The sequence below is a fragment of the Larus michahellis genome, chromosome 12, assembly GCF_964199755.1.
Source record: "Larus michahellis chromosome 12, bLarMic1.1, whole genome shotgun sequence".
Taxonomy (NCBI): domain Eukaryota; kingdom Metazoa; phylum Chordata; class Aves; order Charadriiformes; family Laridae; genus Larus; species Larus michahellis.
The window spans coordinates 11,830,772-11,858,342 of NC_133907.1; the positions used below are offsets into that span (position 1 = coordinate 11,830,772).

General features: G+C 48.1%; 1 protein-coding gene across 6 annotated transcripts; it reads right to left on the reverse strand.

Moving 5' to 3' along the window:
- Positions 1 to 7,852: 7,852 nt before the first annotated feature.
- Positions 7,853 to 17,056, reverse strand: MANBAL (mannosidase beta like). Of its 6 annotated transcripts, XM_074605169.1 has the most exons (6): positions 17,012 to 17,046; positions 15,608 to 15,682; positions 15,012 to 15,060; positions 13,459 to 13,541; positions 12,905 to 13,099; positions 7,853 to 10,357 (listed from the first exon to the last, which is right to left on the reverse strand). In XM_074605169.1, the coding sequence occupies exons 5-6, from the start codon at positions 13,052 to 13,054 to the stop codon at positions 10,250 to 10,252; spliced, it is 258 nt and encodes an 85-aa protein (XP_074461270.1). In that variant the 5' UTR covers positions 13,055 to 13,099; positions 13,459 to 13,541; positions 15,012 to 15,060; positions 15,608 to 15,682; positions 17,012 to 17,046; the 3' UTR covers positions 7,853 to 10,249. The 6 variants fall into 6 exon arrangements, with proteins under 6 accessions (XP_074461270.1, XP_074461269.1, XP_074461271.1 ...); XM_074605168.1 differs by lacking the exon at positions 15,608 to 15,682 and having other exon boundaries at positions 17,012 to 17,055; XM_074605170.1 differs by lacking the exon at positions 17,012 to 17,046 and having other exon boundaries at positions 15,628 to 15,645.
- Between the last annotated feature and the right edge of the window lie 10,515 nt (positions 17,057 to 27,571).

Genomic DNA, 27,571 nt, shown 5'->3' on the forward strand with positions numbered 1-27,571 from the left:
GAGTGATTTCCAGGAGGGTAAAACCCGGCTGGTTTGGGGTTTGCTTTATTAAACGCGGCCAGTAGCAGGGAGAAACGCTCTTTTGTCACATTCTGCGCTTGAATCTGCGTATCCCCATCCCTAGGAGGGACACCTGGCCGTCCCAGGGGGATGCAATCCACGCTCCCCCCGTCTCTGAAGACTTGAAGAGGCAAATTTAAGCGCAGAGGAAAAGCAGGGAAAGATAAACCACGTCCTGGGCCTCCCCCAGGGTGCTGGGGGACCCTTTGGAGGCAGTGCTGGTGGGCAGCAGGGGCCGTGCCCTGCTGGGACATCTGCCCTGTCTTTGCCGTGTCCCTCACTCACCTGTGCTGTGACAAACCCCTGGGGTGGGGGTTAATGCTCCCCCAGGTCACCCCTGCAGCTGGGTCCAGCCTCCGAAAAGAGGCGGAACGGAGCTGTGGGTGTTCTGGGGATGCCCGGTCCCCGGCTGGCAGCGTCACCCCATGCAGGACTGGGTGAGGCGTGGGTTCCCCTGTGTCCCACTCGGGCAGGTGGGCACACAGGGACGGTTCCAGCCGTCCTTCCCCTCGCTCCTCAGCACCTTCCCCTTTCCGTGAGGTGGAGAATGACCAGCTTTCCCCTGCACAGAGCAGTGCCAGGGCGCACACATGGGCTCAGGGCTCGGCTGGGTGCCCTGACACCTGCGCCGGGCGCCCCGACGCCAGCACTGAGCCCGTCGGGGCTGCCCGACCAGCTCAGCGGCGCTGGCAGCCCTCCCGCCTCCCCCATTAACCATCCACTAAGGTATTCCCTGTTGCTTTATCCTCCAGGAAGAAATGGGGTGAAGCAGCCCGCTCCTTAAACCACCGTTTAGCCGGTTTATGAGGCGCGCTCAGCTGCTGGCCGGCTCTGCTGACCCGTGGGCTGTATTTCCACAGCCAGCACCGCCTCCATTGTCCCCTGCCCACCCCTGCGACCAGCCCTTAGAGCCACTCAGCAGGGACTGCTGCAAACCCCATCAAGTCCGAGCGAGACCTGACGCTTCAGAAACAATTTGGGAAGTTAACAAGTTTCAGAGAACTATGTGGCGGAGTTTTTCTTTCTCTTTCCTACCTTCCTCCCACCCCCCCCACCCCCCCCCGCCCCATTCTGCCTTGTTCTTTTGAGTTATTAAAAAAATATTTCCCATGACACTGGCGAAGGCCAGCGAATCCATGAGTCACCAGGAACAAGGAGTCACGCACACACGGATCCATCACCCCTGGCCAGCACATGGTGGAGGGGCCCTTCCCTGGGAGGAGCTGCCCGCTGATAAGGTCCCTACAGCTGGGCAGGGCCGATGCTTTCCCTCCTGCCTTCCCCCCTGCTTTCCCTCCTGCCTTCCCTCCTGCCTTCCCTCCTGCCTTCCCTCCTGCCTTCCCTCCTGCCCCTCGGCTCCTTCCAGGGCTGGGAGAGGGCAGCTGGATCCCCGCACACCCATGAGTCCCAGGGAATGGCTGGGTTGGGGATGCTTGGTCTTTGCCGGAGCATCAAACCGCAGCCTGGCTTGTACTGAGGCTTTTTTTGGGGTGTTAATTCATAGCCACCCCCTCCGCTACCTGGCTGGCGTGGGGACATGGAGGGAGGGATTCCTCGACCCAATGTCTGACGTGGGATTAAGGAATTAAGGATGAGGCGTGGGGCAGCCCCAGGGTACCGCTCTGCTCGCTCATACGTAAATCCTTCAGACATACCGTAGGGCAAAGAGGGGGGCACGTCGATGCCTGGGCTCGCTCACGCCTTCACAGGGACACGGGGACGCTCCCCTCTCCCTCCTGATCCCAGGAACACTCGCTCTGCCATCCTGGAGCTGCTGCCGGAGGGGAGAGCACCCTGGGGGAGCGGGGACCCGGCCCCAGCCCCGGGGGAGCTGGTTAGGATGACTCAGCCTCGGCTGGATCCAGACCCGAATCTAAGATGCAATTATGACTTATAAATATTTTGAATTTTGTTTTCCTCTTTTGCAATCGGCTCCTTTTCTACAGGCTGCCCTACAATCGTTTTCATCTCCGGCGGTGCTGGCCTGTTGCTGGAAGGCAAACAGCAAAGGCACCGCGCCTTTTCACGCGCCAGACCAAGTCCACGACATGATCTCTTCTTCGAAGAAGATGCCAATGTGCAAATTTAAAATGGCAAATAGATACTCTCTAAAAACCAGCCTCTTATCTTTTTGGGCTCGGATTCAGGAATGTGCCCTCACAGGACTCTGACATTAAACATGCAGCGCTTGGCGATAATGCGATTTAAGACCATTTAAGTTTAAGCAACCCAGTACACCTCAGTGCGCTCCTGATTCAGCCACGGAGCCCTGAGCCTGACGGACACCCCCCCGCCGCCTGCTTTCCCTTCCCTCCTGCCCCACTCCGAGTATTTATCTTTAAACAGTCTAATCCACATTTTTATTTTTTTTTTTTACCCAACTAGGGATTTCAGTCTCTTCCCTGAAACTTACTTTCTTGAGATGATTTTTTGTCTCCGCTTTTAAATAGCACCGATAAAACCCACCCCGGGGAGAGGAAGAGGATTACAGAAACTGAAAACCAGGTACTTTCGAATTAAAAGGAAAAAAAGTAGAACTGAATATTTTCTGGTGCCTCGGTTATTACAGCACATCTTGAAATGATATTCCGACAAAAAATGAAGCCGTGCTCAGGTATTTCTGTGCTTTCTCGCTGACCTTTATGCATGTTTCATCAGGCAAAGGAGGAATGAGAGTTTCTGTGGGCAGAGCGCTGTCACACTCATGAGTAAGGACCGATGTGGCTCTTTTCCCTCCAGGTATGTACATCAAACTGCTCCCAAACTGCTCCATGGGGCTCCCGAAACCTTCCTGAGTCATAAGAGGGTGCTTTTTGGGTCCAGAAATTGGTCTGAGTCCTGACCTCTCCACCGTAGCTGTGGCTTTACAACAAAACATCTATTCATCTCTAGCCAGATTTATTTTTAAGCATCCCCTTGGCAGGCGCGAGTTAAGTTGTGTCTAATGGATTCTGCTCCTGAGGCTCGCTGCATTCTGCTCACTGCAAATTCCAAATATATTTGCACAAATTATTACTATTAATAATGTAATGGTTGCGTTTGAGATGCTGGACAGCCGCAGAAGCAGCCAGGGCTCTTGCCCTGAGATTTTTACGATCATTGAGCTTTACAGCCCTGCAAATAGCGAGTGCGCGATGGCAAACGATTGGCACCCCCGGCCCCGTTAGGGAAGCTGCAGTTACGAGCTGATTTACTAAGGGGGATTGGACCAGAATAACTCCTGCGGTATGAGCCATTTGGCAATATTTCATGGTAGAAATGCTAATTCTGGCCATTCTCTCCCACACTGAGCATCAGGGCTGCGGAAAACGCCAGCGTCCCGCAGGTTGTGGGATAAAAAGGAGGGGGGGGGTCTGGGAAGAAGTCACCAGGAGGGCTCAGGACCCGTCCCGTCCCTCGGTGTGGTGACAATCTGCTGTGCAAAAGTGGCCCTTGGCAGCCCCAGCCAGGAAGTGTCACTGCAAAATTCCCTGGGGGAAAGGACCGTGGGGAAACCACTGACTGGGTGACGTGCGAATGTTTGATAAGGAGCCACCAAGTCCAACAGCTGTGGGGGGGAATTATCTGCACGTTCAACAGAGGCACAACACTTCCCGTCAGGTTTCTGCCTGATAAAATAACGACGTTTCGATACAATCTGAATTAGGTATCTTGGAATAGCTCATTTGGGCAAAAATCCGACACTTTCTGCTCCTTGCCTCAGCTCAGCAGAAAAGCTGCATGCAAAACGTTCGCATTTTTGGCCAGTCTTTGTATCAATAGAAAAGAGCGGTTCAGAAAAGCCCACAGAAACTCGTCCAGATGAGATTTACAGCCCTCGTTCCGGCTTGCTTTGCTAGCAGAGCAGCAGAGGGATGGCTGGCTAGCGCAAAGCTCTGGTAGCCACATCCAGGCGGCCTTGCCCTGGAGGCTGTGGGTTCCGTCGGTGGCAGAGGAGTCCCAGCCTCCCTGCCAGCACCCTGCAGCCCGCGCCAAGCAGAGCCGGAGCAGACACGAGGGTGTTTCCCCTTAATCATCCCGTCTTGGTCCTTCGAGCGAGGGATGGGCTGAGGAGGCCAAAGTCTGAAGCTGAAAAATTTAAACCATATGATGTTTGGATCCGTGCTCAGTTTAAAGTGAGCTAAATAAGGGGGGAAGGCAGAGAGCAGAAACAGTTGCAGCTTCTCCCCTTCTCTCAAAAACTGCTCCCCCTGCGGTTCCCTTCACCGCAGAGGCCTGACACTCGGGGATATCTTCTTCAGCCATCCAGAGGAGCCACCACAGCATGACAAGTAGCCGCGCCGTGGGGACCACAGCCATGGGGACCCTCTCCCGTGCAGACCCCAACAGCCACAGTCCAGCCGTTCAACCGCAGCGTGGGCCCACCCCGCACATGCCGATGTGCCAGAGCCGTGTCCTTGGTGAGCTGGGGGGATGCGAGCCACCAAGCCCCACGCCGGCAGCACAGCTCCAGCACGGCTCCTGCCCGCGCTGCCCGCACAGAAGCACAAATAACATCAGGAAACGCCTGGAGCTGGTTCCTTGAGTGCAGGGAGAGGCTTTGCCCTGTGAGAGCTCGCTGGTGCCTGTCGTACTGCGGACTTTGGCTTTTGGCAAGGTGAATTTGCAAGCTCAGGGTGGCTTTTGCAGAAGCAGTGGCTGAAGGGAAGACAGTAGGAATGGCCTATGAGACATCTCAGGCCAGTGCTGGTGCCTTCCGTGGTCCCTGAGCTGGGAATGGCTGAACTTGGCACTTACAGGGGCGGTACATGAAAGGCTCGGACAGCCTTCTGGCAAGAAACAAGGGGATGGTCCAGAGTGAAGGTTTCACAAATAAGGAATGCTGCATTTAGCATGTAAATAGGACTTTCAGTAGGGCATGGCACTAGGGACACAGCTCCTTGCCTAGACCTGAAGACAGGAAGAAGCGAGAGCCCTTCCACCCCCTCCACCCACAGCATCCCCCATCTGGGAGCTGAGCTCTTCAAGTGCGGCAAGAGACATCAGCCAGGCAGCAGATGTTTTTAAAAAAGCCAAGCAGATGTGATCCAAAGCAGGTTTTACCTTCTACCTACCAGCCAAAAAGGCTGGACGCGAGCCACGGAGGAACCTGTCAGCCTCTCTGCTCCAGCCACCCGCTCTGCGTGGCTGTGGTCCTCGGCGGGACTGCGGCTTCCCGTGGCGTGGCTGCTCCCGCCTCCAGCACAGCAGGGTGCAAGGAGCACCAAAGCCACACCAGAGCCCCCAGGCACTAAATGAAACCAGGGAAGCTGGGAGGAGGGAAGCGAGTACTGCAAGAGGTTTGGGATTGCACAAGACAAATCTGCGTGTGCTGGCGAGGAGCACAGGACGGGTGGCATGAAGGATGCACAGCACCGTAGCACTTGCTTATGGCAAGAGCTCGGAAGCGTAATATTTAATCATTTTAGCTCCTCGTGGCTCAGGGGTAGGCTGATGCGCATGGCACAGCTTTCCGGGTACACCTGGGGCTGCCAAGGTGGAGAGCTGTCCTTCCCCAGCAATTACATCTGCTGGTTGAAAAAATCATCAGGGAAGAGAAACATCCTGACAGGGCTGATGACAAGGGGACACCTTTCTCCACCCTGGATGCATCTCCATGTGTTCTTTTTTTGTATCAGTCCTTGTAACAGCAGGTGATACCCGCCGTCTGTCACTGGCAGGTTAAATTTGGCTTCAAGGACAGAAGAATTGCAATGGACATGAGTCTACAGGGAGGAAGCAACAAGAGGGAGCATAGAGGCGAATTACGGTGACAGAAAAGCCACAAATTAGGGACAATCAACATGAAACGGGAAAATCAGCTGAATTTCATGGGAGATGCAGGAAGCTGAGTTCATTGCCCTACAATTGCCAGCTCCAAGCAAGAGACATTTAGACCAGCTACTGCACACTGGCCCGGGTACCGAAAGCCAGAAAACACCCCCACAAACAACAGCTCAAAAGCCACAAACTACTAGGGGAGCAGAGCCGGACCTTGGACCTGCAGTAACTGCCAATTTAGGAAATGCAAACATTGATTACAGCCCGTGTCTCTTGCCAGAGAGAAAGGGAATGCTCCCCAACCAAATCATCCCTTCTGGTTGGATGAGTAGGAGGTGGCGGCTCAGGTCCCTTCCCAGTGCCAAAGCTGGCAATCCACCTGATCACCAAACAAGCAGCCATGCTCTGTACTCCAGCACTCTCCATTCATCATCCCATTTTCTTGCTGCAGTCAGTCTCTGATGCCTCACGAGATTAATAAACAAACAACTAAATCAATACAGTCATCTCGATCCCTGCAGGCCACGGGCTGTGAACAACACAACTTCTGCCTGGAAGAAGTATCAGCGTGTAAGAGAGGCTCCCAAGAGGTTAGTCCAGCACCCCAGCTCCCAGCTGTCCAAAAATTAATACGCGCACACAGGGGAACGGTTCAGCAGAGCCCTGGGAAACAGATACTGAGCAGGTCCTCCCCTCCTGCAGCTTCCTTATTTTCTCCTGAAGCATCATCAGATCCAGCCTTGACCATCCCTGAAATCCAGGCACTGAAGGAATATTTTCAGATTCTTCATGACCAGCTGGGAAATAATCTTATTGACTCAACAAGGGGGTTGCTCTGCAAACATCAGTCCTCTTCAAAGATGGCCTCAGGCTCTTCGGTTCCTGTCAGTAGGGAACCTCACCAGCATCTCTCTGAAGCGGAGAGAAGTGTGTGTATGAGAATGAAAGTAAATTAGGTCTGAACAAGATTAACAGGGATTTAATTGAACTATGTGAACTGGAACTCCAGTCACGAGCTACTTATTAGTCCGTCTCAAGGGATTGTGCTGCTTGCACTGGAGGAGCACAAGGATGCATTGTGAGTGTGGGACAGCTCAAGGGGACAGCGATGGCCACAGCTCTTGAGATGAGCGTGGCCGGGAAGGCAGAGCTGTTTCAACACCATCAGCAATGAAGCAAGGAATTCCCAACTCCCAGCCATGTTTTCTTCAGAGCCGAGGCTTGGCCTGTTGAGGGAAAGGAACTTCGTAACAAATATTAGCAGAGGAAACCCATCTCTCAGCCCAGCTCCTGGGCTTCGGGTGGCAGAGCAGGGTGCTGCTCACAGAGGTGCTGCCTACTGCCTGGGATCTGGAGGCAGACCTTTGAAAACCTCCCCTTCAATAAAAGTGACTTAATGAGGTCTTCAGCTCCCTTTGGGATGTTAATTACAAAACAGCCTGGAGAAAAGCGCTTAGGAATTAAAGGAGTCACCACACTAGTCCTTCTCTTGGTCTTCTGGTGAGGGAAGCAACAGACACTTGCCAGAGCTTGGCTACCATGCCGGTCTTACCACAGCCAAGAGCCACCAGACAGCTCCACGCTCCAGCCACGTAAACCTGAGCTGCAATCACGCATCGAGGGGCTAGTGAAAATCCTGTTTATCAGTCTACTGAATCCCCATCTAATCCCCTGCTTGTGTTATTAACAACTGATGCCTTTATTATTGCTACCTTCATGGGGGCTCTTGGAGCCAAAATCTCTCCTAAGAGGCAAATTAATTTGGTCACCGCACCTTTTCCTCCTTCCTTCCAGGAAGGTGAAGCTGCACTGGGAGATAGTTTGCTACTTCCAAGTCAAACACAGATACACACACGCCTGACAGCATTAACTAACCAATTTCTCACAGATTAAAGGATCTGAAAGGCTTTCCCTTAATGGATCATTTTTATGAATAGGTTATTTATGTCTCTGTGTTCCTATGGTCTGAGAGTTCTGGCAGCTTTCACAATGAATGCACAGAAAGAGGCAACACAACTTTAGAGTTCTTTTTAAACAAAGAGATTCTGATTGTATTTATTACACATTTCAAGAGAAACTAAAATATATGGGATATTGCTAATCTCTATAAACATACTGTAAGTTCAGCTAACAAGAGCATTCAAATAGGTAACAAGCTGTCAGGAACAGACAGGGAAATTTACCTTAATCCCTCTTCCCTTTAACAAAACCAAACCCCAATATCCAGGATTTCTACTTAGCAATGAGTAAGCCAGCCTGCAAACAGCTACATGTAGGTGTCGATGTAGTAGCCTGGTATTTCATGTAACAACCACACAGTGCTGATTGCTAACTGGTTCTCAGCTGTAGAAGCACTTCTGTATTTCAGGTAACGTGTGTGCTACTCTTTCAATAGTTGCAATTCCGTTAAACATTAACCCCCTCTCCTTTAGGTAACCTGCAGAAAGCCAGAGTTGTTAGACTAAACAACCACCATCCTCATTTATTAAAACGGAGGAAGTGCCCTGCAGTACCTATCCAGGGCAGCAGCAACGCTTTTCTTGCCCTTGCAGATCACAGACAGGAACACAGGTCTGTAATGGAAACTCATAGCACAATATTGTTCTTTGTTATTTGCGTGGGAAATTTTTGTAATGTTTCTTTGTACTGAGAACTTAAAGCAACTTCAGAGTGCTGGTGTCTCCCATGCTTTGTCCCATCCTCCTAGTATTGCCTTTATGTAGCTCAAAAAAAAAAAAAGAAGAAAAAGAAAATGCTGAATTTAAAGCAGAAGCCTACACTGGATTTTAAGCAGCGCAACTAGGTGTCAGCATTCTGGTAAAGAGAAGCAGAGAGCCTGGAGCAGGAAAGCAGCGAGAGGTTAGAATCAAAGGGATCCATCTGACGCCCACCAAAAGCAAGAGCGAGCAGAGAACGTGGCCATTCTCAACACTGATGGTTCCTGTAAACGTGCTATTCAACTCCTGTTGGAGAACACGCAGTGCAACACTGCTACCGTATCTGGGCTCACAAGGCGTTTGTGAAATTAAGATGGGAGTCTATGTATGCAAAAAGGATCGCAGACTTGCAGCCCTGCCAGAGAACCCTTTCCTTCAAAGCCGCTCTGAACCCTGGGTGCGCCTAAAAGAGCAGGTTCTCCTCCCATTGACTCATTCGTGATCAAACAAACCAAGATGTGAGCTGGCATCAGGAAGCTTGAGCTGCCCTACAGAGACTCTGTGGCTACGTCACCACCTATCTCTTTCCAGTCCTGTCTAGCCATATTTAAATCTAATACTAGATTGTCCCTGGGCCTGGAGAACCAGAGCCTGAAGGAACATAGTGTATATGTCTCTTGCCGTATAGTCATGCTACACAGCCAGCCTGCCACCCCTTGGATCTTAAAATACCACATCTCCTCAGGCTGAGATAGTACTTAACTTCAGGAAGGATTCAGCAAGAGGAGATGCAGCAGACTGTAGCAGGTAAGGCTGGGAGGGAGTTTGCAAATGCAGCAAACTCCCGCTGTGCTGAAATGGAGCACACGGTTAGGACTCAGCTGGCTGACAGAGGGGTTTGCCAACGATACAGCCAGGCAGTGCTGTTTGATACACGAGCAACGCAGCACTGCGAGACTCTCGCATCCGACCAGCTTTTCTCCAACATGCAGTACCGGGTCTTCCCAAGTTTCCAAGAACACCCCATTAGCACAGGCATTAAATTCTGCATCTTCCAGAATCAAATTGTTCCCTGATCCTTGTAGTCATTGCAGTCCCCACCACAGCCTCAACTCCCTGAAATGTACCTGCTTTCAAGGGTGGGAATAGAAAGGAAAACTGCATGGGTGGGGAAGAAGAAAGAGGTAGCGACGCTGGGGAAATGAAAGCTTTCATCTACAGCAGTCTGGAATCTGATGAGTTATTACCTAAAGAATTAAAGAATATGACAAAGACATTATTATTAAGCCATAAAATGCAGCTATGTATTTCAGACTAGATGACAACAGAGATGAATACAAAGCTGTGTAGTGTGGTATCCTTGATGCACTTAATCCCTCTGCCTTCAAAAAGTACAACACAAACTGGTATCCAAAGTAGCAAATCCATGCTCCACCTTCCACAGGGACTTTACAACATTGCCTAGCCAGCATGGAGGAGCTAAAACAGGCCTCTCTACCCATGAGAAATGACAGAAGTCACTTTAATGGTGACTGACACATTAACAATGTCAAACAAAGTCCTGGATATGTAAAGTCCTCTTTGCTTGTAAGAAATCTATTGCAGAAGCCTGTCCCCTCCACTCTCAGAAGTACCTTCTCCCTTGTCCCCAAAAGGTAAAGCATGGCAATGCCAGAAAACCATTTAATATAGTTAGCTGCCTTTGATGTCATCTCCGAGGAAGCGTGATTATAGCTGATTATTTTGTCTTTTGAGGCTCATCAGTCATGGCTTTATCGTTTCTTTTTGGTTTCCTTCTTGGGTTTCTTGCTGATCTGTGGAGCAGTTGCCTTTGGCTTCTTCACTGTCTCTGAATTCTTAGGCTCAAAACTGTCCGAGTCCTACAAGAATCAATTAAGAAACAGTCAGTAACTTTTTTTTTTACAATTTGCTGACAGATCACTTTGGGAATCTGAGTAGAAGCCAAAGGAAGCAAATGCTGGGTATCTCTGTTGGAACACATTTATATCAAACTGAGTCCACATTTAATGAGACTTGAGCAGCACCATCTCTGCTTCTTCCGCATGTGCTTTTTGATGAGTGTGAGTTTATGCACAGAAACAGCTTGTTACCAGAGAAGCCGTTAAAAACTTAAGTGCCTAAAACAGGCTTTGGAGAAGAAAAACAAAACCAACTTTAAAGGCAAGAAGAAAATGAACACTAAATGAAAACTATTGAAATTAGAAAAAGGAGAAGATACCATATAATAACCAGTGTGCGTTGAAACATTCAGCAGGTATTCCTGCCAAATGTTAATCATTATCATGTGCAAGACAAAAAAAAATTCCCCAAAACAGTAGTAAGAATGTAAAGTTCAGAGCCCCTAAACCAAGCCCAAAATCCAGGAAGGGAACTGCAAGCAAAGTTTTCTTCACCTGGACTAACAAGGAATGCTTAGGTATCCTGCTTGTTTCCTTTAGGGGAGATGACAGATAATATTTCAGCCATGGGAAATAAAGTCTAGTTATCTTGTAAAAACACAAGGGAACAGCGCCAGTCTCATCTGAGAAAGCACACACATGCAGATTGCCTCCTTTCATTAAATGCATTTGAGTATAAATATTGCTTTAGCATCTTGGTTTCTATCAGTTAGAGCGTGCCAACTGGAAAAGGACACACAAAAAACGGCTGAGCAAGACATGCTAGTTTCAAGCTTCCAAGACAGCGCTCCAGATAATGGAGGGGGAGGCGAGCATCTGACAGCATCCTTTTAATCAAGGAGCTTGGTTCAAATGTCTCTCAAGTTACTGGGCTATTACAGTTCACATCTGTGTGGCTTTCCAAGGAAGGAGACTTGGCTGGCTTTCCAAAGGCTGTAATCGGCGCATGGGGAGCTGGCAGGCTCTGGAGAAATGGAGCAACATGCAGTTATTACTCAGGGATGCAGTGTGCTGCTGCTGTAAAGTGAACACTGCTGCCTTCTAATGTTCAAACCAAGGTAGACTTCAAAGCCTGAAGCCTCCAAGACAGAGAAGCTCTTCAATATCCTACCCAGACTCAAGCATCATTCCCAAGATCTGGAGGAGTAGCCTCCGGTGTTTACAGTCTAGTAAGTTAGTCATATGGACAGTAAATCAAGAGGACAGTATACATATGGAGAAAATAAAAAGTAGAGCATGCAAACATCAAAGCATGCTTGCAAACTTAAACAGTAACAGGTCCTTGAGTTTTATCATTTTAATTGGGGGCCTGGTCTTCAGTTTCCCACTTGAAACTAAAGCTCTCACTCTTTTCAGCTTTCAAGAATCAGGCTACTCAAAAAATTTATCAGGGGAAACCATGGACTCTGACAGAGTGGTGCTGGTGGCTGTATAACAGTGCAAGATTTGTGATGCCACTGCATCGTGACCAGCGGCTACCTGCTTCATCTACCTGCTGGGAGCTACAGCTACGCACCCATGCTGGGGCAGTGTCACTTATCCAGTACATCAACACAACTTCACATCACACTGCCACTTAAAGGTGAAAGAGTTGGGTCATGAACTGTACCCTTCACACTGTATCTCTCACCCTCAGGCATTCCTTCGCCAGAGAGGCTGAAAATTTCCATGCTTCCTCTGCACAAGAGGGAGAAAACATGGCAATAAAGGTAGCCTGAAAACAGAAGTTCCCATGCTGAGTTCTTACTGAAAATACACCATACACATTTAGACAAAATCTGTATCAAACGACCGAACTTGCAGCCTGATCACCAACACTGAAATATCTGTCCCCAGTACCACAGATACTACCAAGAACATGGAGCTCTTTTATCATAAAAAACAGGTAGACGCAGGTCATCCCACTGTGGCCAGTCTAGAGGAATTTGAGTCCTGTAGCTCACCTCAATGTTTCACTTCAACCTTCTGTATTAACTGCACCAAAGCACCCTCCCATTTCCCAGCGCAGGATTTGATGTCAGGACTGACAACTGCCTTTCTCACGTTAGAATATACTAGAAATGTCACCCGTATCTTGTTGCCAAAGTACCACACAAACTAGAGGCCAGAGTCATTCCCTGAAAGGCAGGTTCTGCAAAGGGGACACCCTGCCTGGCAATTCATAAAGCAAATCAGCAGAAGGATGACAATATGGGTTGGGACTAAAGCCTTCTCATGTGCAGGCAGGAACAGCATGTACATTTCACACACCTTGCCAGTGCTTCAGGTCACTTTTTTCACTGACATTCAAAGAGACCTTGGCTCAGGTATTTGTTCCTGACTTTCTAATCTGGGGGCAAATCACAAGACGAAAGCTGGAGGTGGGAAAGCTAGAAGGAAGGAAAGAGAATGACAATGAAGCCGTCACCAATCCCAGGGGCCGACCACTGTGTCTCCACTCAAAGTTCCCTCCCACTGTATTTTCTCTGACTCTGCCCATCTATGTCAATATTAAAGAACACTACTTACTGTCTTATGGGACTTTGAAACTGGCAGGATTATGGCTAGCACACAGATAAGCTGGAAAATGGCTCCAAAGAAGAGTCCGTAGCGTAACACATTCTCCATGAACGTGGGCTCAGGGATTTCAGGCGGGGAGAAATCCAACTCAGCAGCCATTGTGAGTGCACCCTTCTCCTCTAATCCTCTCAAGAAGACTGGTTACTATAAGGGGGAAAAAAAAGAGAGCAATTATTTTTGCATCATACTTTCCGGTATTCACTTTCTATTACCAAAAAATTACAGACTACCTCGTGCAGTTTTTTTAAGACACCCTTGATCTACAGACCCAATAACAAAGAGCGAAATGAAACTTGCATTTTGTTTAGATGCTTGTCTTTTACCACCTGCCTAAGCAAATATTCCTCAAATGCCAGTATTAGTCCATTTGCAGGTGAAGGCAAGACAAACAAAAATAGGAACAATATTAATGAAACAATAAGGGAAAAGCTTAATAAACAAGAATATACTTCTCCCTGAAGTTGATCATGCATGCAAGGCAACTATTATTCACTTTTACTTACCTTGTATATGTGGTCACAGCCTTGTTGTTTCAGACGATGTAGAAAACCAACTACTACTTAAATAAACCACACAGAAGGCAGATCTATTGAAGACAGAGGAATGAGTTATGTGTTTAAACTTAAGCATGGCTTTAGTGGCCTGTTACACTAAGCCCTATATACCTTGCGACGGTCACATAGGTAGTTTGTGGTAGAGTTAAATATTGATCTCCTGGGTCCCAAGCTAGTTTCTCAGCTACGAGACCATCCTGTCTTCCTTCCTTTATCTTTTGCTAATGGAGTTGTCAATTCATTCTATGAATGACTAATGGCTTTCTACAGTAACGGAGAACCCTCCTGCCAGAATTGGTGGAGTACGCCACACAAAGTCCCAAAAGGGAAATTCAATTAGTCTGAGATGTGATCAGAACTCAGTTGTGATTAGTGTCTTACTCAGTTTTCCTGACCTGTATGATCCCAGTGTGCACTTATTGAATCAGCATTACTTAGATACTTATAATTCTCTAAAGACTAAACTAACTAAAGCTTGGGTGTGAGATTGTGCTGCGTGCACGTTTCAGTAGAATAGTAGTAATCTGCTTCCTAGAAATTATCTCCAAAGCTGGCTCTGTATTTCTCAGGCTAGGAGGAGATCTCTACAACCTGCAGATGTGACCCAATTCAGAAAGATGGTAAACTTGGAGTATAATTTAAGTATAGTTGATAAATTTGACAATCAATCAACAACTCAATGCTGTTGCATAGGAGGCAAATGTCATTTGGGGACATACTAAAAGGAGTGGTGTATAAATTACAAGAAATAAGTATTTTATTTTAATTCAGCTGAAGTATGGGATCTTATTTTGAATTTTAAAAGAAAGGAAAAAAAAGAAAAAAAAAACTGGCACAGACCGCCAGCCATTGGAATAGAGAGACTGTGGAATCCCTGTTACTGGTGATTCAGAAGAGCAGATCAGATAAGCATTCGTCTGGGACGGGGTGTGAATACATATAATCCTGTCTTTGGATCAGGAGATATGAATAAGTGACCTCTTGTGGTCCCTTCCGGGTCTGTATTTCAGTGAAAGAACATTTTTCAAATTCTGATGAAAATTCAATAAGCAAGGGCTGCATGGGACCTGTACATGAAGCCAGAATACACGCTGGGCCACTCAGGCTCAGCAAGTCCCAACGCAGACCCAAAGGCTGCACTGGACATGCAATGGTGTCAACAAAGCATGCATAAAAGTGGCTCATCCCTAACTGCTTTTAACTTCTAAAACGTCCTCTCCCCCAATCCACTAAGGCAGCTATTGGAATAGAGAGACTGTGGAATCCCTGTTACTGGTGATTCAGAAGGGCAGATCAGATAAGCATTCGTCTGGGATAGGGTGTGAATACATATAATTATGTCTAAGGCAGCAGTTCCTAAGCAAGAAACAGAATCATGGGAAACTTCACCCCTGAGCTGCATTTTATCTCAACTTTATTTACTGGGATATGTTTTGAAAATGCTATTCTTGCCCACCCCCTTCCTCAAACAGAGCAGGAAGTGATGTTGCTTTATTACTCACCCAGAGTTTTCTCAGGACAAACTCCCACTGATAATCCTGATTCATACACCTGAAACACAACGCAAAAAAATAAACCATAAAAAGAAACTGATACAATGAAAACAAGAAATCTCCGTCCTCATCTTCCACGAGTCTCCCCGCTTTTCCCCTTTTCTATTCCACCTCCCCTTGAGGGTATTAGCTATTCTCTACCAAATCCCAGGTGACATGACCAGCATCAGGAGCTCTCTGGCAGGCTCGTAGCAGCTGCCACTACCATTTTAAGCACTACCCCATGAAATATGCTCAGAGAAAACCTGACAGCATACTCCAACTAGTCACAGTAGAGCGTCCGTGCTTGCACAGAAGCCCCAGCATGCAACCCACATTTGGACCATTAGTTGCCCTGATATCAGTGGAGCTGAACTAATACTAACAAAATACTTCCCCGTTTTGAAAAAAATTCCTGTGGTTAACACAAGGTCCGAACCTGCACATGCACGGAGGCTGAACCTTAGGCAAATTATCCCCCAGTTGAACACTGGGGAATCCGGGCTCAGTGTCGGGCACATCACCTTCTGCACTGAATGCAAAACTTGCAAAGTGAGTTTTCTCACCGAGAGCACCACCTCCTTACACTGTGTCTTGCAGCTAATCCAGCAGGTCCCTGGATGATAATGAAGTCTTCCTCCCTGCTCCCAAGAAGTGAACAGTTTTACCACCTCTTCCTTGGATAACAGCTCTTCTTCCCCACAGGTTATCAACCACCTTTTTCCTCAGACCGCCTCACCTATTAACATGTCTACACTGAAAGTAATTGTTCTTAAATTGCATCTAAGGATCCACACTCCTATTACAGACCCTGAGAGGAAGCTTTTCCCCTCCAGCTTACTCATTTGGTCTAACAGCAGCTACCACCTCTCCCCACAAGCCCAGCCATCTCACTGGAACGTAACACCAGAAATAGGTCACAAACAGTTGCACTGCACTACAGGAATTGATTTTGACTATCTGTTTAGAATACGGTCTTGACTCTATTAGGGTTTTACAGCAAGCTAGCTACCCCCACACAAAAGGACTTGGTCCTGTAGCAAAGCCAGAGCTGTATCACAGAATGAGCAAGGGGCTGCTCAGGGCTGCAGGCTCATGCTTTTGCTCAGTGCCACCACTGGAAGATGATGCAGCTGTCCCCCTGGGTGCAGGATCGGGCCCTGTGATCAATAACCATATGTTTTCAGGATCAGGGCCATAAACTAGCCACCTCAATAAGCTAGGACAGACTCAAAGCCTTCTTTTTGCTGTCCTGTGTTTCCCAGCAGGCATCTTCAAGACCTAGCACTGTATCATTAGCACAGAACAAAGCCACAGGAGCACTTCCAGTAACATATATTAGCTTTTCCTTGGGGTGGAAATAAAACAGCAACAGTATTCCTACAGAACATGAAAGCTTCTGACAAAGGATGAGGCAAAAAAAAAGCTGGTGCTGGATTTCCAAAATGATTTAGTAGGTGTTGGGATGGCGAATGGCCAATTCATAGTGGCTTCAGGGGGATTTGCCTGTGCCTGGCACCGCTGACAACACAACCGACCGTCAGTGAGGCCGAGGAGCTTGTCTGTAGGATTACAGACTATTTTATACATATATATATATTACAGACTATACAGATTTCAGGATTACCCGTCTCCGGGTTTGGCAGGCCGGAGGCTGCAAGGACCAGCAGCTAAGCAGCCTCAGAGCAGGGGATACCCCGAATTCCTCCCCCCTTCTCGAGAGGGCGGCTCTGTGCCGTTCATTGCTGCCAGCAGAGGCGGCCAGCCCTGACTGCGGCAGGCGGAGCGGGCCGCCACGGCGCCAGCCAGGTTGCCCTGCAACCAGGGCTCTCCTGCCGCCGGCTGAACCCCCCGCTCCGCCCCTCCCAAAGGAGACCTCTCCAGGAAACCTTTCCACCAGACCCCTCCTGCAGCCCCCGACCGCCCGGGAGCACCCCAGCCTCCCCCTCTCGGCCGCCCATCCCGCTCACCGCCCCTCTCCGCCAGGCCTCGCCGCCCCGGAAGCGGTTCCTCCTGGCCGGAAGTGCACCCCGCCCCATCCCTAGCAACCGCCCGGGGCGCCGCGTTGCTACGGGCGGCCTGCGGAGGGTCCGGGGGCCTGCGGGGGCCTGCGGGGGCCTGCGGGGGCCGGGTTCCTACCGAAAGGCTCCCGGGGCCGCTCGACTGCACGCTGCCGCGGGCCCCGCCCCGTCTGTGGGCGCCTGTGGGTGCCGACCCCCCGGTGGGTCCCCACAGCCAGGCCCGGGGAGGCCCCTCTGGCAGCGAAGCACCCCGGGCCTTTATGCCTCGGAGTTAGTGTTCTCATCCTGAAATCAGTGCAAACATTTTAATCCCTGCCATCGATAGTGTGGCCTTTCAGTCCTAGCGGGCTTCTCTTTATCCACGAGGTTTTGATCTGCTCCCTTGAAGTGCTCTGGCAGCAACAATTAAAACGTGAGCTTCTGGCTTTGCTCTTGCTGGGGGTATTTTTTTTTTTTTAATTTTTAATGTCCTGGTTCAGTATCCAACTCTGAAATGGAAATGTCTTGATAAGATGACCCACAAAGGGAAAAAATGGCTTGCACTCTGTTTTGCTCCTTTGTCGTATTTAAAGAATCCAATTTGTTTTGCCCTTTTCCTAACCCTAAAATATCAGTAGCACCAGGTTAGTTTTGGTGCAGAGCTTTATTATCGGACAACCTAAATACTTTGGGGAAAACCTAATCGGTTACTTATCTACTGAGGGAGTAAGGTATGGCATTTGTAATAAAAGGATTTTCTAGGCTGTTACCAAGCATTTGAATTAAATGGGTATTAACGAAAACAATTTCAAAGGTTTTGAGCAATTGGATTAAAAACCTTTCATCTTTTTTACTGCAGAAGACTTTACAGACAACTGGAGAATGTGTATGGCTGTGAGTTGCAGAGGCCAGAGACACTTGTACAAAGAAATTCTTCTAGCATAAAAATCCTAAGAAAAAAAGGACTCTCAAATAATTACCAGAGCTTCCCCTGCCCCTGGTGAGTGGCTATACTGGCCAAGGAATAAATCCAGAGCTCAGGAAAGGCAGTAAATTATGCCCTTTCAGTTCCCAAACACTGAGTCTTTAGGACGCAAAAGCACTGAGGAGGGAGAAATAATTCTGTGAATGTTGGGAGAGATCCTATCAGTATGGATTAAGCAGCCAGATTAAATTCTTCCCAGCACAGCCAGTACACTGAATTTGGCGGGGCTGCTGTCCACACACACCTTCCCATGGGCTCTGATCCTCACAGATTGAAAGTTTGCAGGCAAAGGGGAAAACATACACTTAGGTTGCACCAATTCTGTATGTTTTCTTCCTTTCTCCTCCTCTCCCCCAACAGAAATGGCACTGCGTCTTCTAGATAGGTATAGGCGGGGGGGGACTGCCAGTCCGTCCGTGTCCCCCGGAGAGTTTCAGTCACTTTGAGAGCAAAGCCAGGCTCTGCCGAGGAGACACTCCGCCTTTGAACCGCAAGCAGGTGGTGCCATTAGCCCGCGTTGGCTGCCTGCCTTCGGCCAGCACCACACTGACCCATGCACTTCACATGATTGTGAAATGATGAAAAAGGGAGCTATTTATTAAAAAGGGGAAGATTTTTGTTCCAAAGCCTACGAGATGTTAAGTGGGTTTCAAAGCTAAAATTGATTCAACAAGCGGAAATGGCAATTTTGTCAGGACCCTGTTCCAAGCAGAGACAGAGCTCAGGCATGAAGCCTTTCTCCAAAACCAAAACCAAATCGTCCTTAGCTTTTTTAGTTCTTTCTACATTTCTTCTTTGGTTTGCATTGCAGTATTTTCTTCATGTCTTTGCAGTGAGATCTATTTATTATCATTCATTGCACGTGTACCACATCCTGGTGCACCAAGGTCTTCTCATCCTCAGGTTGCCTATCGTTATTCAGCTGGGAAAAAATTAGCAACAACTGCTTTAATTTTTCAGTCCTTACTGGAAATGTGGCCCTCTTCACTCCCTCTCCATAAACTACATTTTACTTTCTTGACACCAGTAAAACATCTCACTCAAATTCTGTTTTTTTGAGAAGCCTTCAAAGCACTTTCCCAAGGTGAGCAGTAAGGGCAGCGTTTGGATTCTGATGGGAAACCAAGTCACAGAAAACACGTAGACCAACACCCAGCCTGCCCTGAAGGGATGGGGATTTGTTGGGGTAGTCACTAGAGCTCTCTGTGCAGAGGGCGGGTGTTTGCAGACCCTTTCCTACACTGCCTACTCCATCCCAGAGTACGAAAGTCTCAGTGCTTCCAAAAATTGGGAGTAGTGTCCTCAAGTGGGGCACCAGCACCCAAGAATCAGCAGGCGAAGGACCTCGTGAGCCTCTTTGCCACGAGTCGGTGGCAGGGTTATGACTGAAGCTCTCTTCATTGATTCTGGCTGTAATGTGCTGTGTAACCTCCTAGTGAAGGCTCCTATCCAAACTGAAATGAGAGTGGTAAGACCAAAAATAAACTCCTTAATTACTGAGATTCACTGCTGGCATCTGAGCTCTGTCTGCTGGGGTTGGAAGAGGAAGGAGATGGTATTTAGAGAGCCAGAAATTCAGGAACCAGTAACTCTCAAGCCTGCAGCTGAGTGTAACATGCTGACATCTGGCTGAAACTCTTGGCAGTTCACTTGGGCGATGCTGAAACGCTCCAGCAGCTCTGCTAGGAAATAAACAGAGCCAGACAGGTACAGGCTCTATAAGTGGATCTCACCCGCAGAGCTCATCAGGCCTCCTGACAGATACACATCTCGCAGGCTGGTGCCATTTGTTCTATTGTAGTCTCAGTGATACGTTAATGTTTGAAGATTAAGTAGGCTTTTCAAGCAGGCTTTTAGCAGTGTGAGACAGTCCTTTCTGATAGCACTTCTTGCACATTTTGAATTACTGATTTATTGTGTCTATTTTTAATCCGATCCCTTGTTTCAGGCTCATAGTGCAAATTGTGCTCTCATCCAGAGGGACTTCATTCCTTGAGATTATTTTGATAAATGTTTGTATTCAGCTTCCTACCCATCTGAATTCCTCAAGGGAAAATTCTCCCTGAGAAATCCACTGATGTTCAAAGGACTGAGTATGGAGGATCTGAAGATCCAAATGCCAGCACTTTAACCTTCCAAGGTGGAGAAACCAAGTCTCATATATTTTCTAATGGCAAGTCTCACCGCACCTGCTGGGTTTAAGTTTTGAGTCCTCTGCTTCTCCGTAGAAGAAACTGGCGACACTGGCCAAATCTTGTCTTTCTCGTCTCATTTTTGTTTGCTTGCCTTCCACAGAAATGACTGCAGTTTTGCAAAGAACTTAGGAATGAAAGTTACTGTGTATGCACCAATAACGGACAATGTAATTAAATGATTGATGATCAATTTATTTATAATTTGCCTTAGTTCTGCCACTTGCGATAAGACATTTGAACGAAAATCTGTCCCATCCTACCTCTAAAATGGCAAACCTAGGCAAAAAATGTAACTTCTAATCATAGGCAGTTTGGTTTCATTTACAATTAGGGCAATTGCAATAAGTTAGTCCCCACCACATCTTGCAAGTAAAAGAAAACCAGACAACAGTTGTGCAGGGCTCTCTCAGGAGCGGTGGGGATTGGAAAAGCTGGGGACCAACAGCCACTGACTGTGCTGTTTTGGAGAAGTGCAGAAAAGCTTTTAATAGCTGAGAGTATGGGATGGGGTTTTTTGCCATTTGATGAGATACATCTTACTGTCATTAGTTTCAACCTCACAAGGTGAGCAGGACCATTTCACATGCTGCTCAGCTTATCCGAAGCTGTATGTTACGCACCTGGAATAGACAGGGGCAATTTTTTAAGCACGGCATGGAGACTGGAGGAGGTAAAGCTAAGAGGAAATCAATATCTGGGAAATTGCTGCAGGATCCTAACATTGTGTCCTTTGTCAGTGAAGGACTGGCATGGAAATAAAACTATCCAGCATATGTTCACCCAAGGACCCTAGGGAGGTCGGGTCTGCATGGATGTGACTCTGAAATCCAGCAGTTCCAGGTGCGAAAGGTACCTGTGGCAGCTTTGACCTGGCCGTAGGCTCCATCGAGCTTGCACTGGTGTGGGCTTGGGTTTAGAGGGCAAACCGACAGTTACCCACCGTGCACTGCTAACCTGAAGTGACAGTCTGTGGGGGGTAATTTGGGTGTTACATACCTCTGTTTTGGGAGCCAGTGGATGCTGACAACACTAGCTGTGGCAGGGAGGAGAGGCGGGGAGAAACCTGGAAGGTTCTAGGGACAAATCAAGGGATATTCTAAAGAGAAAACCCCATTTTGCTAAACAAGTCTGTCATCTGTCATGCCAAATTATTACTGATACTACCCCTAAAATGAAGTTCCCATGAGGAACGCTGTCACACAACTAGTTCATTTAGACTTTGAATGCCACTGACACGCACAGAGCAGCTCTCGGGCTGTGAGGAGTGCAAAACTGCAGCCAGAGCCACCCTCCTGTGCATGCAGGGGGTACCAGCTCTACCTGCATGACGACTACACTGAAAAAATGACCCTGAGAACAAAGACCATAGTTGCCAGCTCAAATACACACTGCAACACTGGTAAAAACTGGCTCCAAGCAAACTGGATCCTATCACAGTCTGTACCATCTTCACCCAGAGACGTTAGCAGCCAGAGCACCCACTGTGGGAGTCGAGCCGAGGCTGAACTGCTGGCAGCAGTGGGGATCTAGGCCATTTCTGCTACAGCAGAAGTAGCCTCACTAGCCAGAGGGAGAGCTCAAGGAGTCTGGCAGTGGAACTCTACAAATGACCTTTCTGGGTCCTGGGAAGATACGAAGGTTTTGACTAAAGCTGGGACAGGAAATCCTGGGGACAGAAAAGCTACTCTCTTTATGCTATTTCAGAACTCCTAAGCCGTATATACCCAACAAGGCCTGGAGGATTTTTAGAAATTTCTGCTGCCTCCCACAATTAATCTGAAATCATAAAGAGAGCTTGTTGTTGCGTGAGTCTTGCTGGGTCCAGCTGTGCATGACAGGAACCCAACCCCAGCCGCGCAAGGAAACCCCTAGGACGACAGAGCTTTATATAGCCGCCTTTGAAAGCGGCTCACTTGAGATACGAACACGAATCACAGCCCTCCTAATCCAAGCTGGGCAGCAGGCAGGTATAAACAAGTCAATTATAGACTGATTCCCCTTGATCTGTGAGATATTGCCCAGTATCTTGCAGCAGCTCTGTGTAAGGCAATGGGCCAGGTGGGTAGAGAATTAGCTCAAAACCATGCTATAGGATAAGACCTTGAAATAGCATAGGCTCTCGACTGGTTTAACGACATGGTCTGATTCATCTGTTCAGCCAGTGCAGCACCAAGACAGTGGAAGAAAAACAAGTCATGCTGAAAAATTGGTGCAACCGGCCTCACACATGAGAGAACACGAACAGATTGTTTCAAAAAAGCAAACAAAAATCCCTTGCCAGTTTGCAGAGACAGCGCGCACCAGTACAGGGGTTTTGGAAAACTTGCTCTGTGCTACCCAGAAATGCCCTTCTCTGGTGTTCACGAGTAGGTGATACAAGCTATATACCTCCCTAATTTGCACAGCAGCTCCTTCTCCCCATGAACAGGCCAGTCCCATTGTTTTTAAAAACTGGAGGAAGGCAGTAGTTCTTGCTTATTTTCACGTCGTTGTTCTGTTTCTCCATTCCACTAGAAGGGCGCTGGTCAGTTGCTCAGTTCAGGGCCAGCTCGAGCTCCTGCTTTGGTCCGTTCAATCCTTTCCCATGATTTCTCTGTGAAGCAGCCTGGTCCTGATTTGATACTGAGGAAAAAGAGAGCCCTTAGAGCACTCAAAGCAGGGAGAGCCCAAAGGTGTCGGTGCACATCTGTCTAGGTACAGAGCGACTGCTGTTTAACTCCACAGAGTAATTTTCTACGCTGAGCTCGCTCGAGCCTTTTCAAATGGTTGGTTACTGCTTACCGAGAGCCCCCAGTTTAGGAGGAGGATATTGCCTCCCTAAGAAGTGAGCCGTAATGACAGTGCTGATTTCTCACCTCGGGAAGAAGCAAAGAGGCAATGGCAGAAAGTCAGACTGGCACTGAATGCTTTGACCCCCTGCACAAGCAGTCATCCACGTGCACACCAGATGCACTGTCCTTCCCTACAATCCACCTCTGCCACCGATAGCTGCGAGGAGCACTCTGGTGCAAGGTGAAGGTATTCGGCAGCAGGCAGATACGAGTCACGTCACCTGCTGAAACTTCTTCCCAGCATCGAGTCACGCAAGCTCCGAGACAGGAAGGTCTGGGTCCCCATCAATTCTGGGCATTATAAAGCCAATACTAAAAATCTGGCGGGTGGAACTCATGCTGGCACCTCATTTTTAACTCATCTGAATTGTCCTGGTCTTCTTGGCACCAAGACTATGTGTTCTCTTTAATGGGGCTTTTATAAACCTTATTCCAGGAATGAAAACAGCTGCCAGCGCACGCAGCTCCCCAGGGAAGACACTCGCCTTTTTCCAGAGCACACGAATGGAGCAGGGCTCTCCAGCTGCTTTGTGTGCTTGATATGAAGCTGTGATGTTTGTGAGGGACTGAAGCATGAACTGCCCCGCTAACGCTAGCAGGTGTGAGTAACAAAGGAGAAGGAAGAAAAGGATGATAATCAAAGAAAAAGAAAATAGCAAAAAGATAAACCCTCCCAAGCAGGCAGTCTGAGAAAGTATTAATGGTTAACTCTCGCATTGTGGAGTAGAAGGAAAAAATTGCAATTGCAAAGGGAAAGAGAAGTTTACCTTGCAAAGCAAATTTGTCATTCACTTTGCCAGATTATCATTGTTATTATTTGTTTTTCACTCTTTCAATGATAAAGACAAAGCATGCAAATGATCTTCGACTACAGGCATAACCCTCTCCCCACAACCTCCCTGCCTGCGTCCTTGCACGCACAAAAAGGAGGATGCTAAACACAGCCTCTGAAATTCAGGAGGATAATTGATTCTCTGACGCGTGGGAGCCCACAGGACTCCTGAGGGAGCCCAGGTATAAAAAGAGGAGCTGCACCTCCCTGGCAGCCAGAGGACAGCTGGGGGGAGATCCGAGAGCGTCCTCCCTGCTCAGCACAGCCCGGGTCCTGCCCAGGCACTGCGCGGAGGGGACGGACCCAGCGGGGCTCACAGCAGCAGCTCTAGAGGAGAAGAAGAAGTTGTATTTGCAACAGGGAAAGGAAACACCTGAGCAGGAGCCGATCTAGGAACAGCTTGTTTTCTAAGGGAACGGTAAGTGCAAGTCTCTCTATGGGCACTTAACAAGATAACTGGAAATTTGAGACAATTAAATTACACTGAAATGCAATCAAAGCTGGCATCAGCAATTAGCTTTGACGGGTACAATATCCTTTGTACCATACAAGATTTTTTTGGTATCAAGTTATAGAATGAAATAATAATTGAACTATAGGATAAATGCAAATCAATACAATTGTAATATAGATAAGCCTTGTAAAAAAATGTTAGACATTTAACTAGCTGTGGCACAGTTTTCCTCATTTGCGATACTGATGTGAGCTCCTTTTACCCTGGAAAATGAATGCTGTTTTACTCACCCGTCAATAAAACTGTGTTTGAGCCAAACCAAAGTGTGAGGAGAAACGCCACGGTGTGTTACAGATAATGCGAAGCCAGCTACAGCATGGCAGAGTAGGGCACTTAAAAGGATTCCTGCTTTTCTAATGTAGTATTTCGTAGTATAAAAGTCTGAACTTTATAATTTTTGAACAGGCACAATAAAAGCTTCATTTCATCTACATCGTGGTATTTTTAAGACTGATCAGGCTAAGGTTTCAGAAATAGTGAGAGATAGTTACCCCATCTCTCCGACATCACCGTCACAATGCCGCTGCTAGTGTTGCACAGGATGGGATGAAGCTATTACGCTTTATCTGCTGGAATGGCACTAAAAGCTCTTCATCTTAAGGGGAATTTATTTATTAATAATTTTTTCACATACTGCCAGAATGGAAAGTAAGGTGTCCCTCACCTCAGGAGAATTTCGAAGGTGACAAGGTTTTGCAGAGCTGTCAAGCTGCCTGTATGCAGGGCGAGACTTCAGTTCCCCGGCTTCTCCTCTGAAATAGCAAACGCTTCTGGGAAGGGGTTAGGACTTTCATTTCAGACTCCCTCCCAAGGGAAAAAGGGGAGACAGAAATACCCAAAAAGCGGGGATGAGAAGCAGACTGCAGTTAAGGGAGAGAAGGCAAAGCAAGACAGGGGAAGAAAAGCAAAGCCAGAAACAAAGTATTGCAAAGAAACTAATAGTAGAAAAATAAAAAAAAATAAATCTCAAAGGGACAAAAAGTGATTCTGGAGAAAAACCCAGCATTCAAAGAAGAGAAACCAGATACGGACAGTGGTAATCACGGCTGTACCCTAGGAAGACAAAAGGAAGCACACAACATTGGGCTAGGTTTTCTTTTACATTGGTATTCCATTTCTCAGCTCACATAGCAGCTTTCACGGTACTGATTAAATCTCCTGGTTGGCACTTCCTATAGATGCTGGTGCCACAGTCTCCTGGTACTCCTTGACAGATGCTTTCGATCATTTCCTCTATCTAGAAAGATCTGATTTGGGATTTGTCTTGGAGATACTTAGTGGGGAGGGACAAAAGGGGAATGCTTTTTCAAGTTCAAATGAAAAAGCGGGGGGGGAAGCAGGAAACTTGTTCTAAAACCAGAAGTCCTGTAAGTCTTTCTCAGAGTCACTCTTCTTCTTCTGAGCATTACTCAGCTCTCCGAGGGGCCAGATCGATTCCGTAAGAGAGCAGGTATCAGAGGCAGGGGATGCCACCCATGAGCTCACAAGAAGCTCTGCTGGAGCCAGGAGCATCGGTGCTGCTCCAAGGGGAAGAGATAGGGAGGCTGCTGGTCCCCCGGCGGGGAGTGTGAGCAGCTGTAAACAAGGACCAGGCTGAGAATGAATTTGTGATAAGAAACCCCATGTCTTAGTGCGCCATCTTTACCCACGTCTGTCCATGCACTTCTGACACTGCCACTAATTTTGTTATTAACTCCACAGTATCAAGATTGGACACAATTGCATGAGCGCCGGTCCTTAATTAGCCTTCCCCTCAATATTTTGATCTACTTTCAGGAGAGTGAGCAGCTATGTCCAAGCAGAAAAACAGAGCTCATTGCTGATGTTTCCCATCAGAACGGGCCTCCTCCTGCCACCACCGTCAGTAAAACCCACTGCTTGGAAAAAATTCTCTTGGGAAATTAGAAGCCCAACCAAACCCTTTCCATTCGAAAACTGCTCTTTGCAACAAAGTATTATTATACATATGAAAGGTTTGGGTTTTTTTTTTTAAATGTCTAAAGTTTCTTTTTTCTCTTCTAGAGATCAAACGTCCTTCTGCTCTTTTCTTGTGTAAAATAAGACAGGGAACAGGGAAACTTGATATTTTAAAGATTTTTATCCGCATTCTTAAAGAATCTTTTTTGAGCAAAAGATCAATCGCTTTCAACCAAAACTCAGGGAGAGCCTTCACTGAAATACCTTCTTACTGTCCCTCGCTTCCAATGACAAACACATGGCATTCAGCTCCCGAGGGTGTGCGACCTCAGACAACTCAGCCCTGAGTCATTCGCAGCACTTCAGGCAGCCCCAGGACGCCAAGCTCCGCAGCCGTCTGCTGGAGGGCGGGCAGGCACGGCTCACGTCCATCTCACCTTCCACCCAAGCCGGTGCTCAAAGCTGCACAGGGGCTCCATTCCACACAGCAGCCATCCAGCTCTCCCAAAAGGATGCATTTCAGTCCAGCCCCTCCTCTCCCCAAGCACAACAACTGAAGGAACAGCTCGTGTTTTTTTTGGCTAACCAAGCTCAGCACCGTTGCCTTCCATAAATGGGTTTGACAGGGTTACCTCCGGGCCAGTATTACCCCTCTGCCCAGGAATTTTATTTGGCTTTCCCTGTTTCTCCCCGACCTCTGGACAGCCATCAAGGCAGCCCACTCAGCTGTTACACACAGACCTGTGCTGTGCAGCCGTATGAGCAGACACACGCCTCCAGGAGAGCGAGGTCCCAGGGGCTGGTCACAGATGGTCCTGTGCAGGCAGTGAGGTTCTTTCAGCAGCCCCTGCTACTTGCTGCCCTCCAGCATCCAGGTGCTCTTACACTGGTATTTACAGCCCGTGCAGTGGTCCCCAGGGCTATCCCAGCAAGGTATCCAACCATAGCCGGGGGACAGGTCAACAAGGGGGTCCCACACTGAAACCCTGCTGATCAGCCCTGCCTCCCGACCCAAGGGACACACCAGCTCCCTGAGGGGTCACACACAGCCACCGCACGCCCCAGCAAAGACCTTGCCACATTGACATCTCTGCATCGGGAAGCACCATAACCATAAACGCAGAGGCACGCTTCCAGTCTCTTTATGCCAATGACTGAGCAGGGGGACCAAGAACACAAAGGTGTCACTTGGCCTCCCCTCCTGGCCCTGAGCATCCCACTGCGGCTGACTCAGCCTGCTCTGTGTTTCAGGTGAC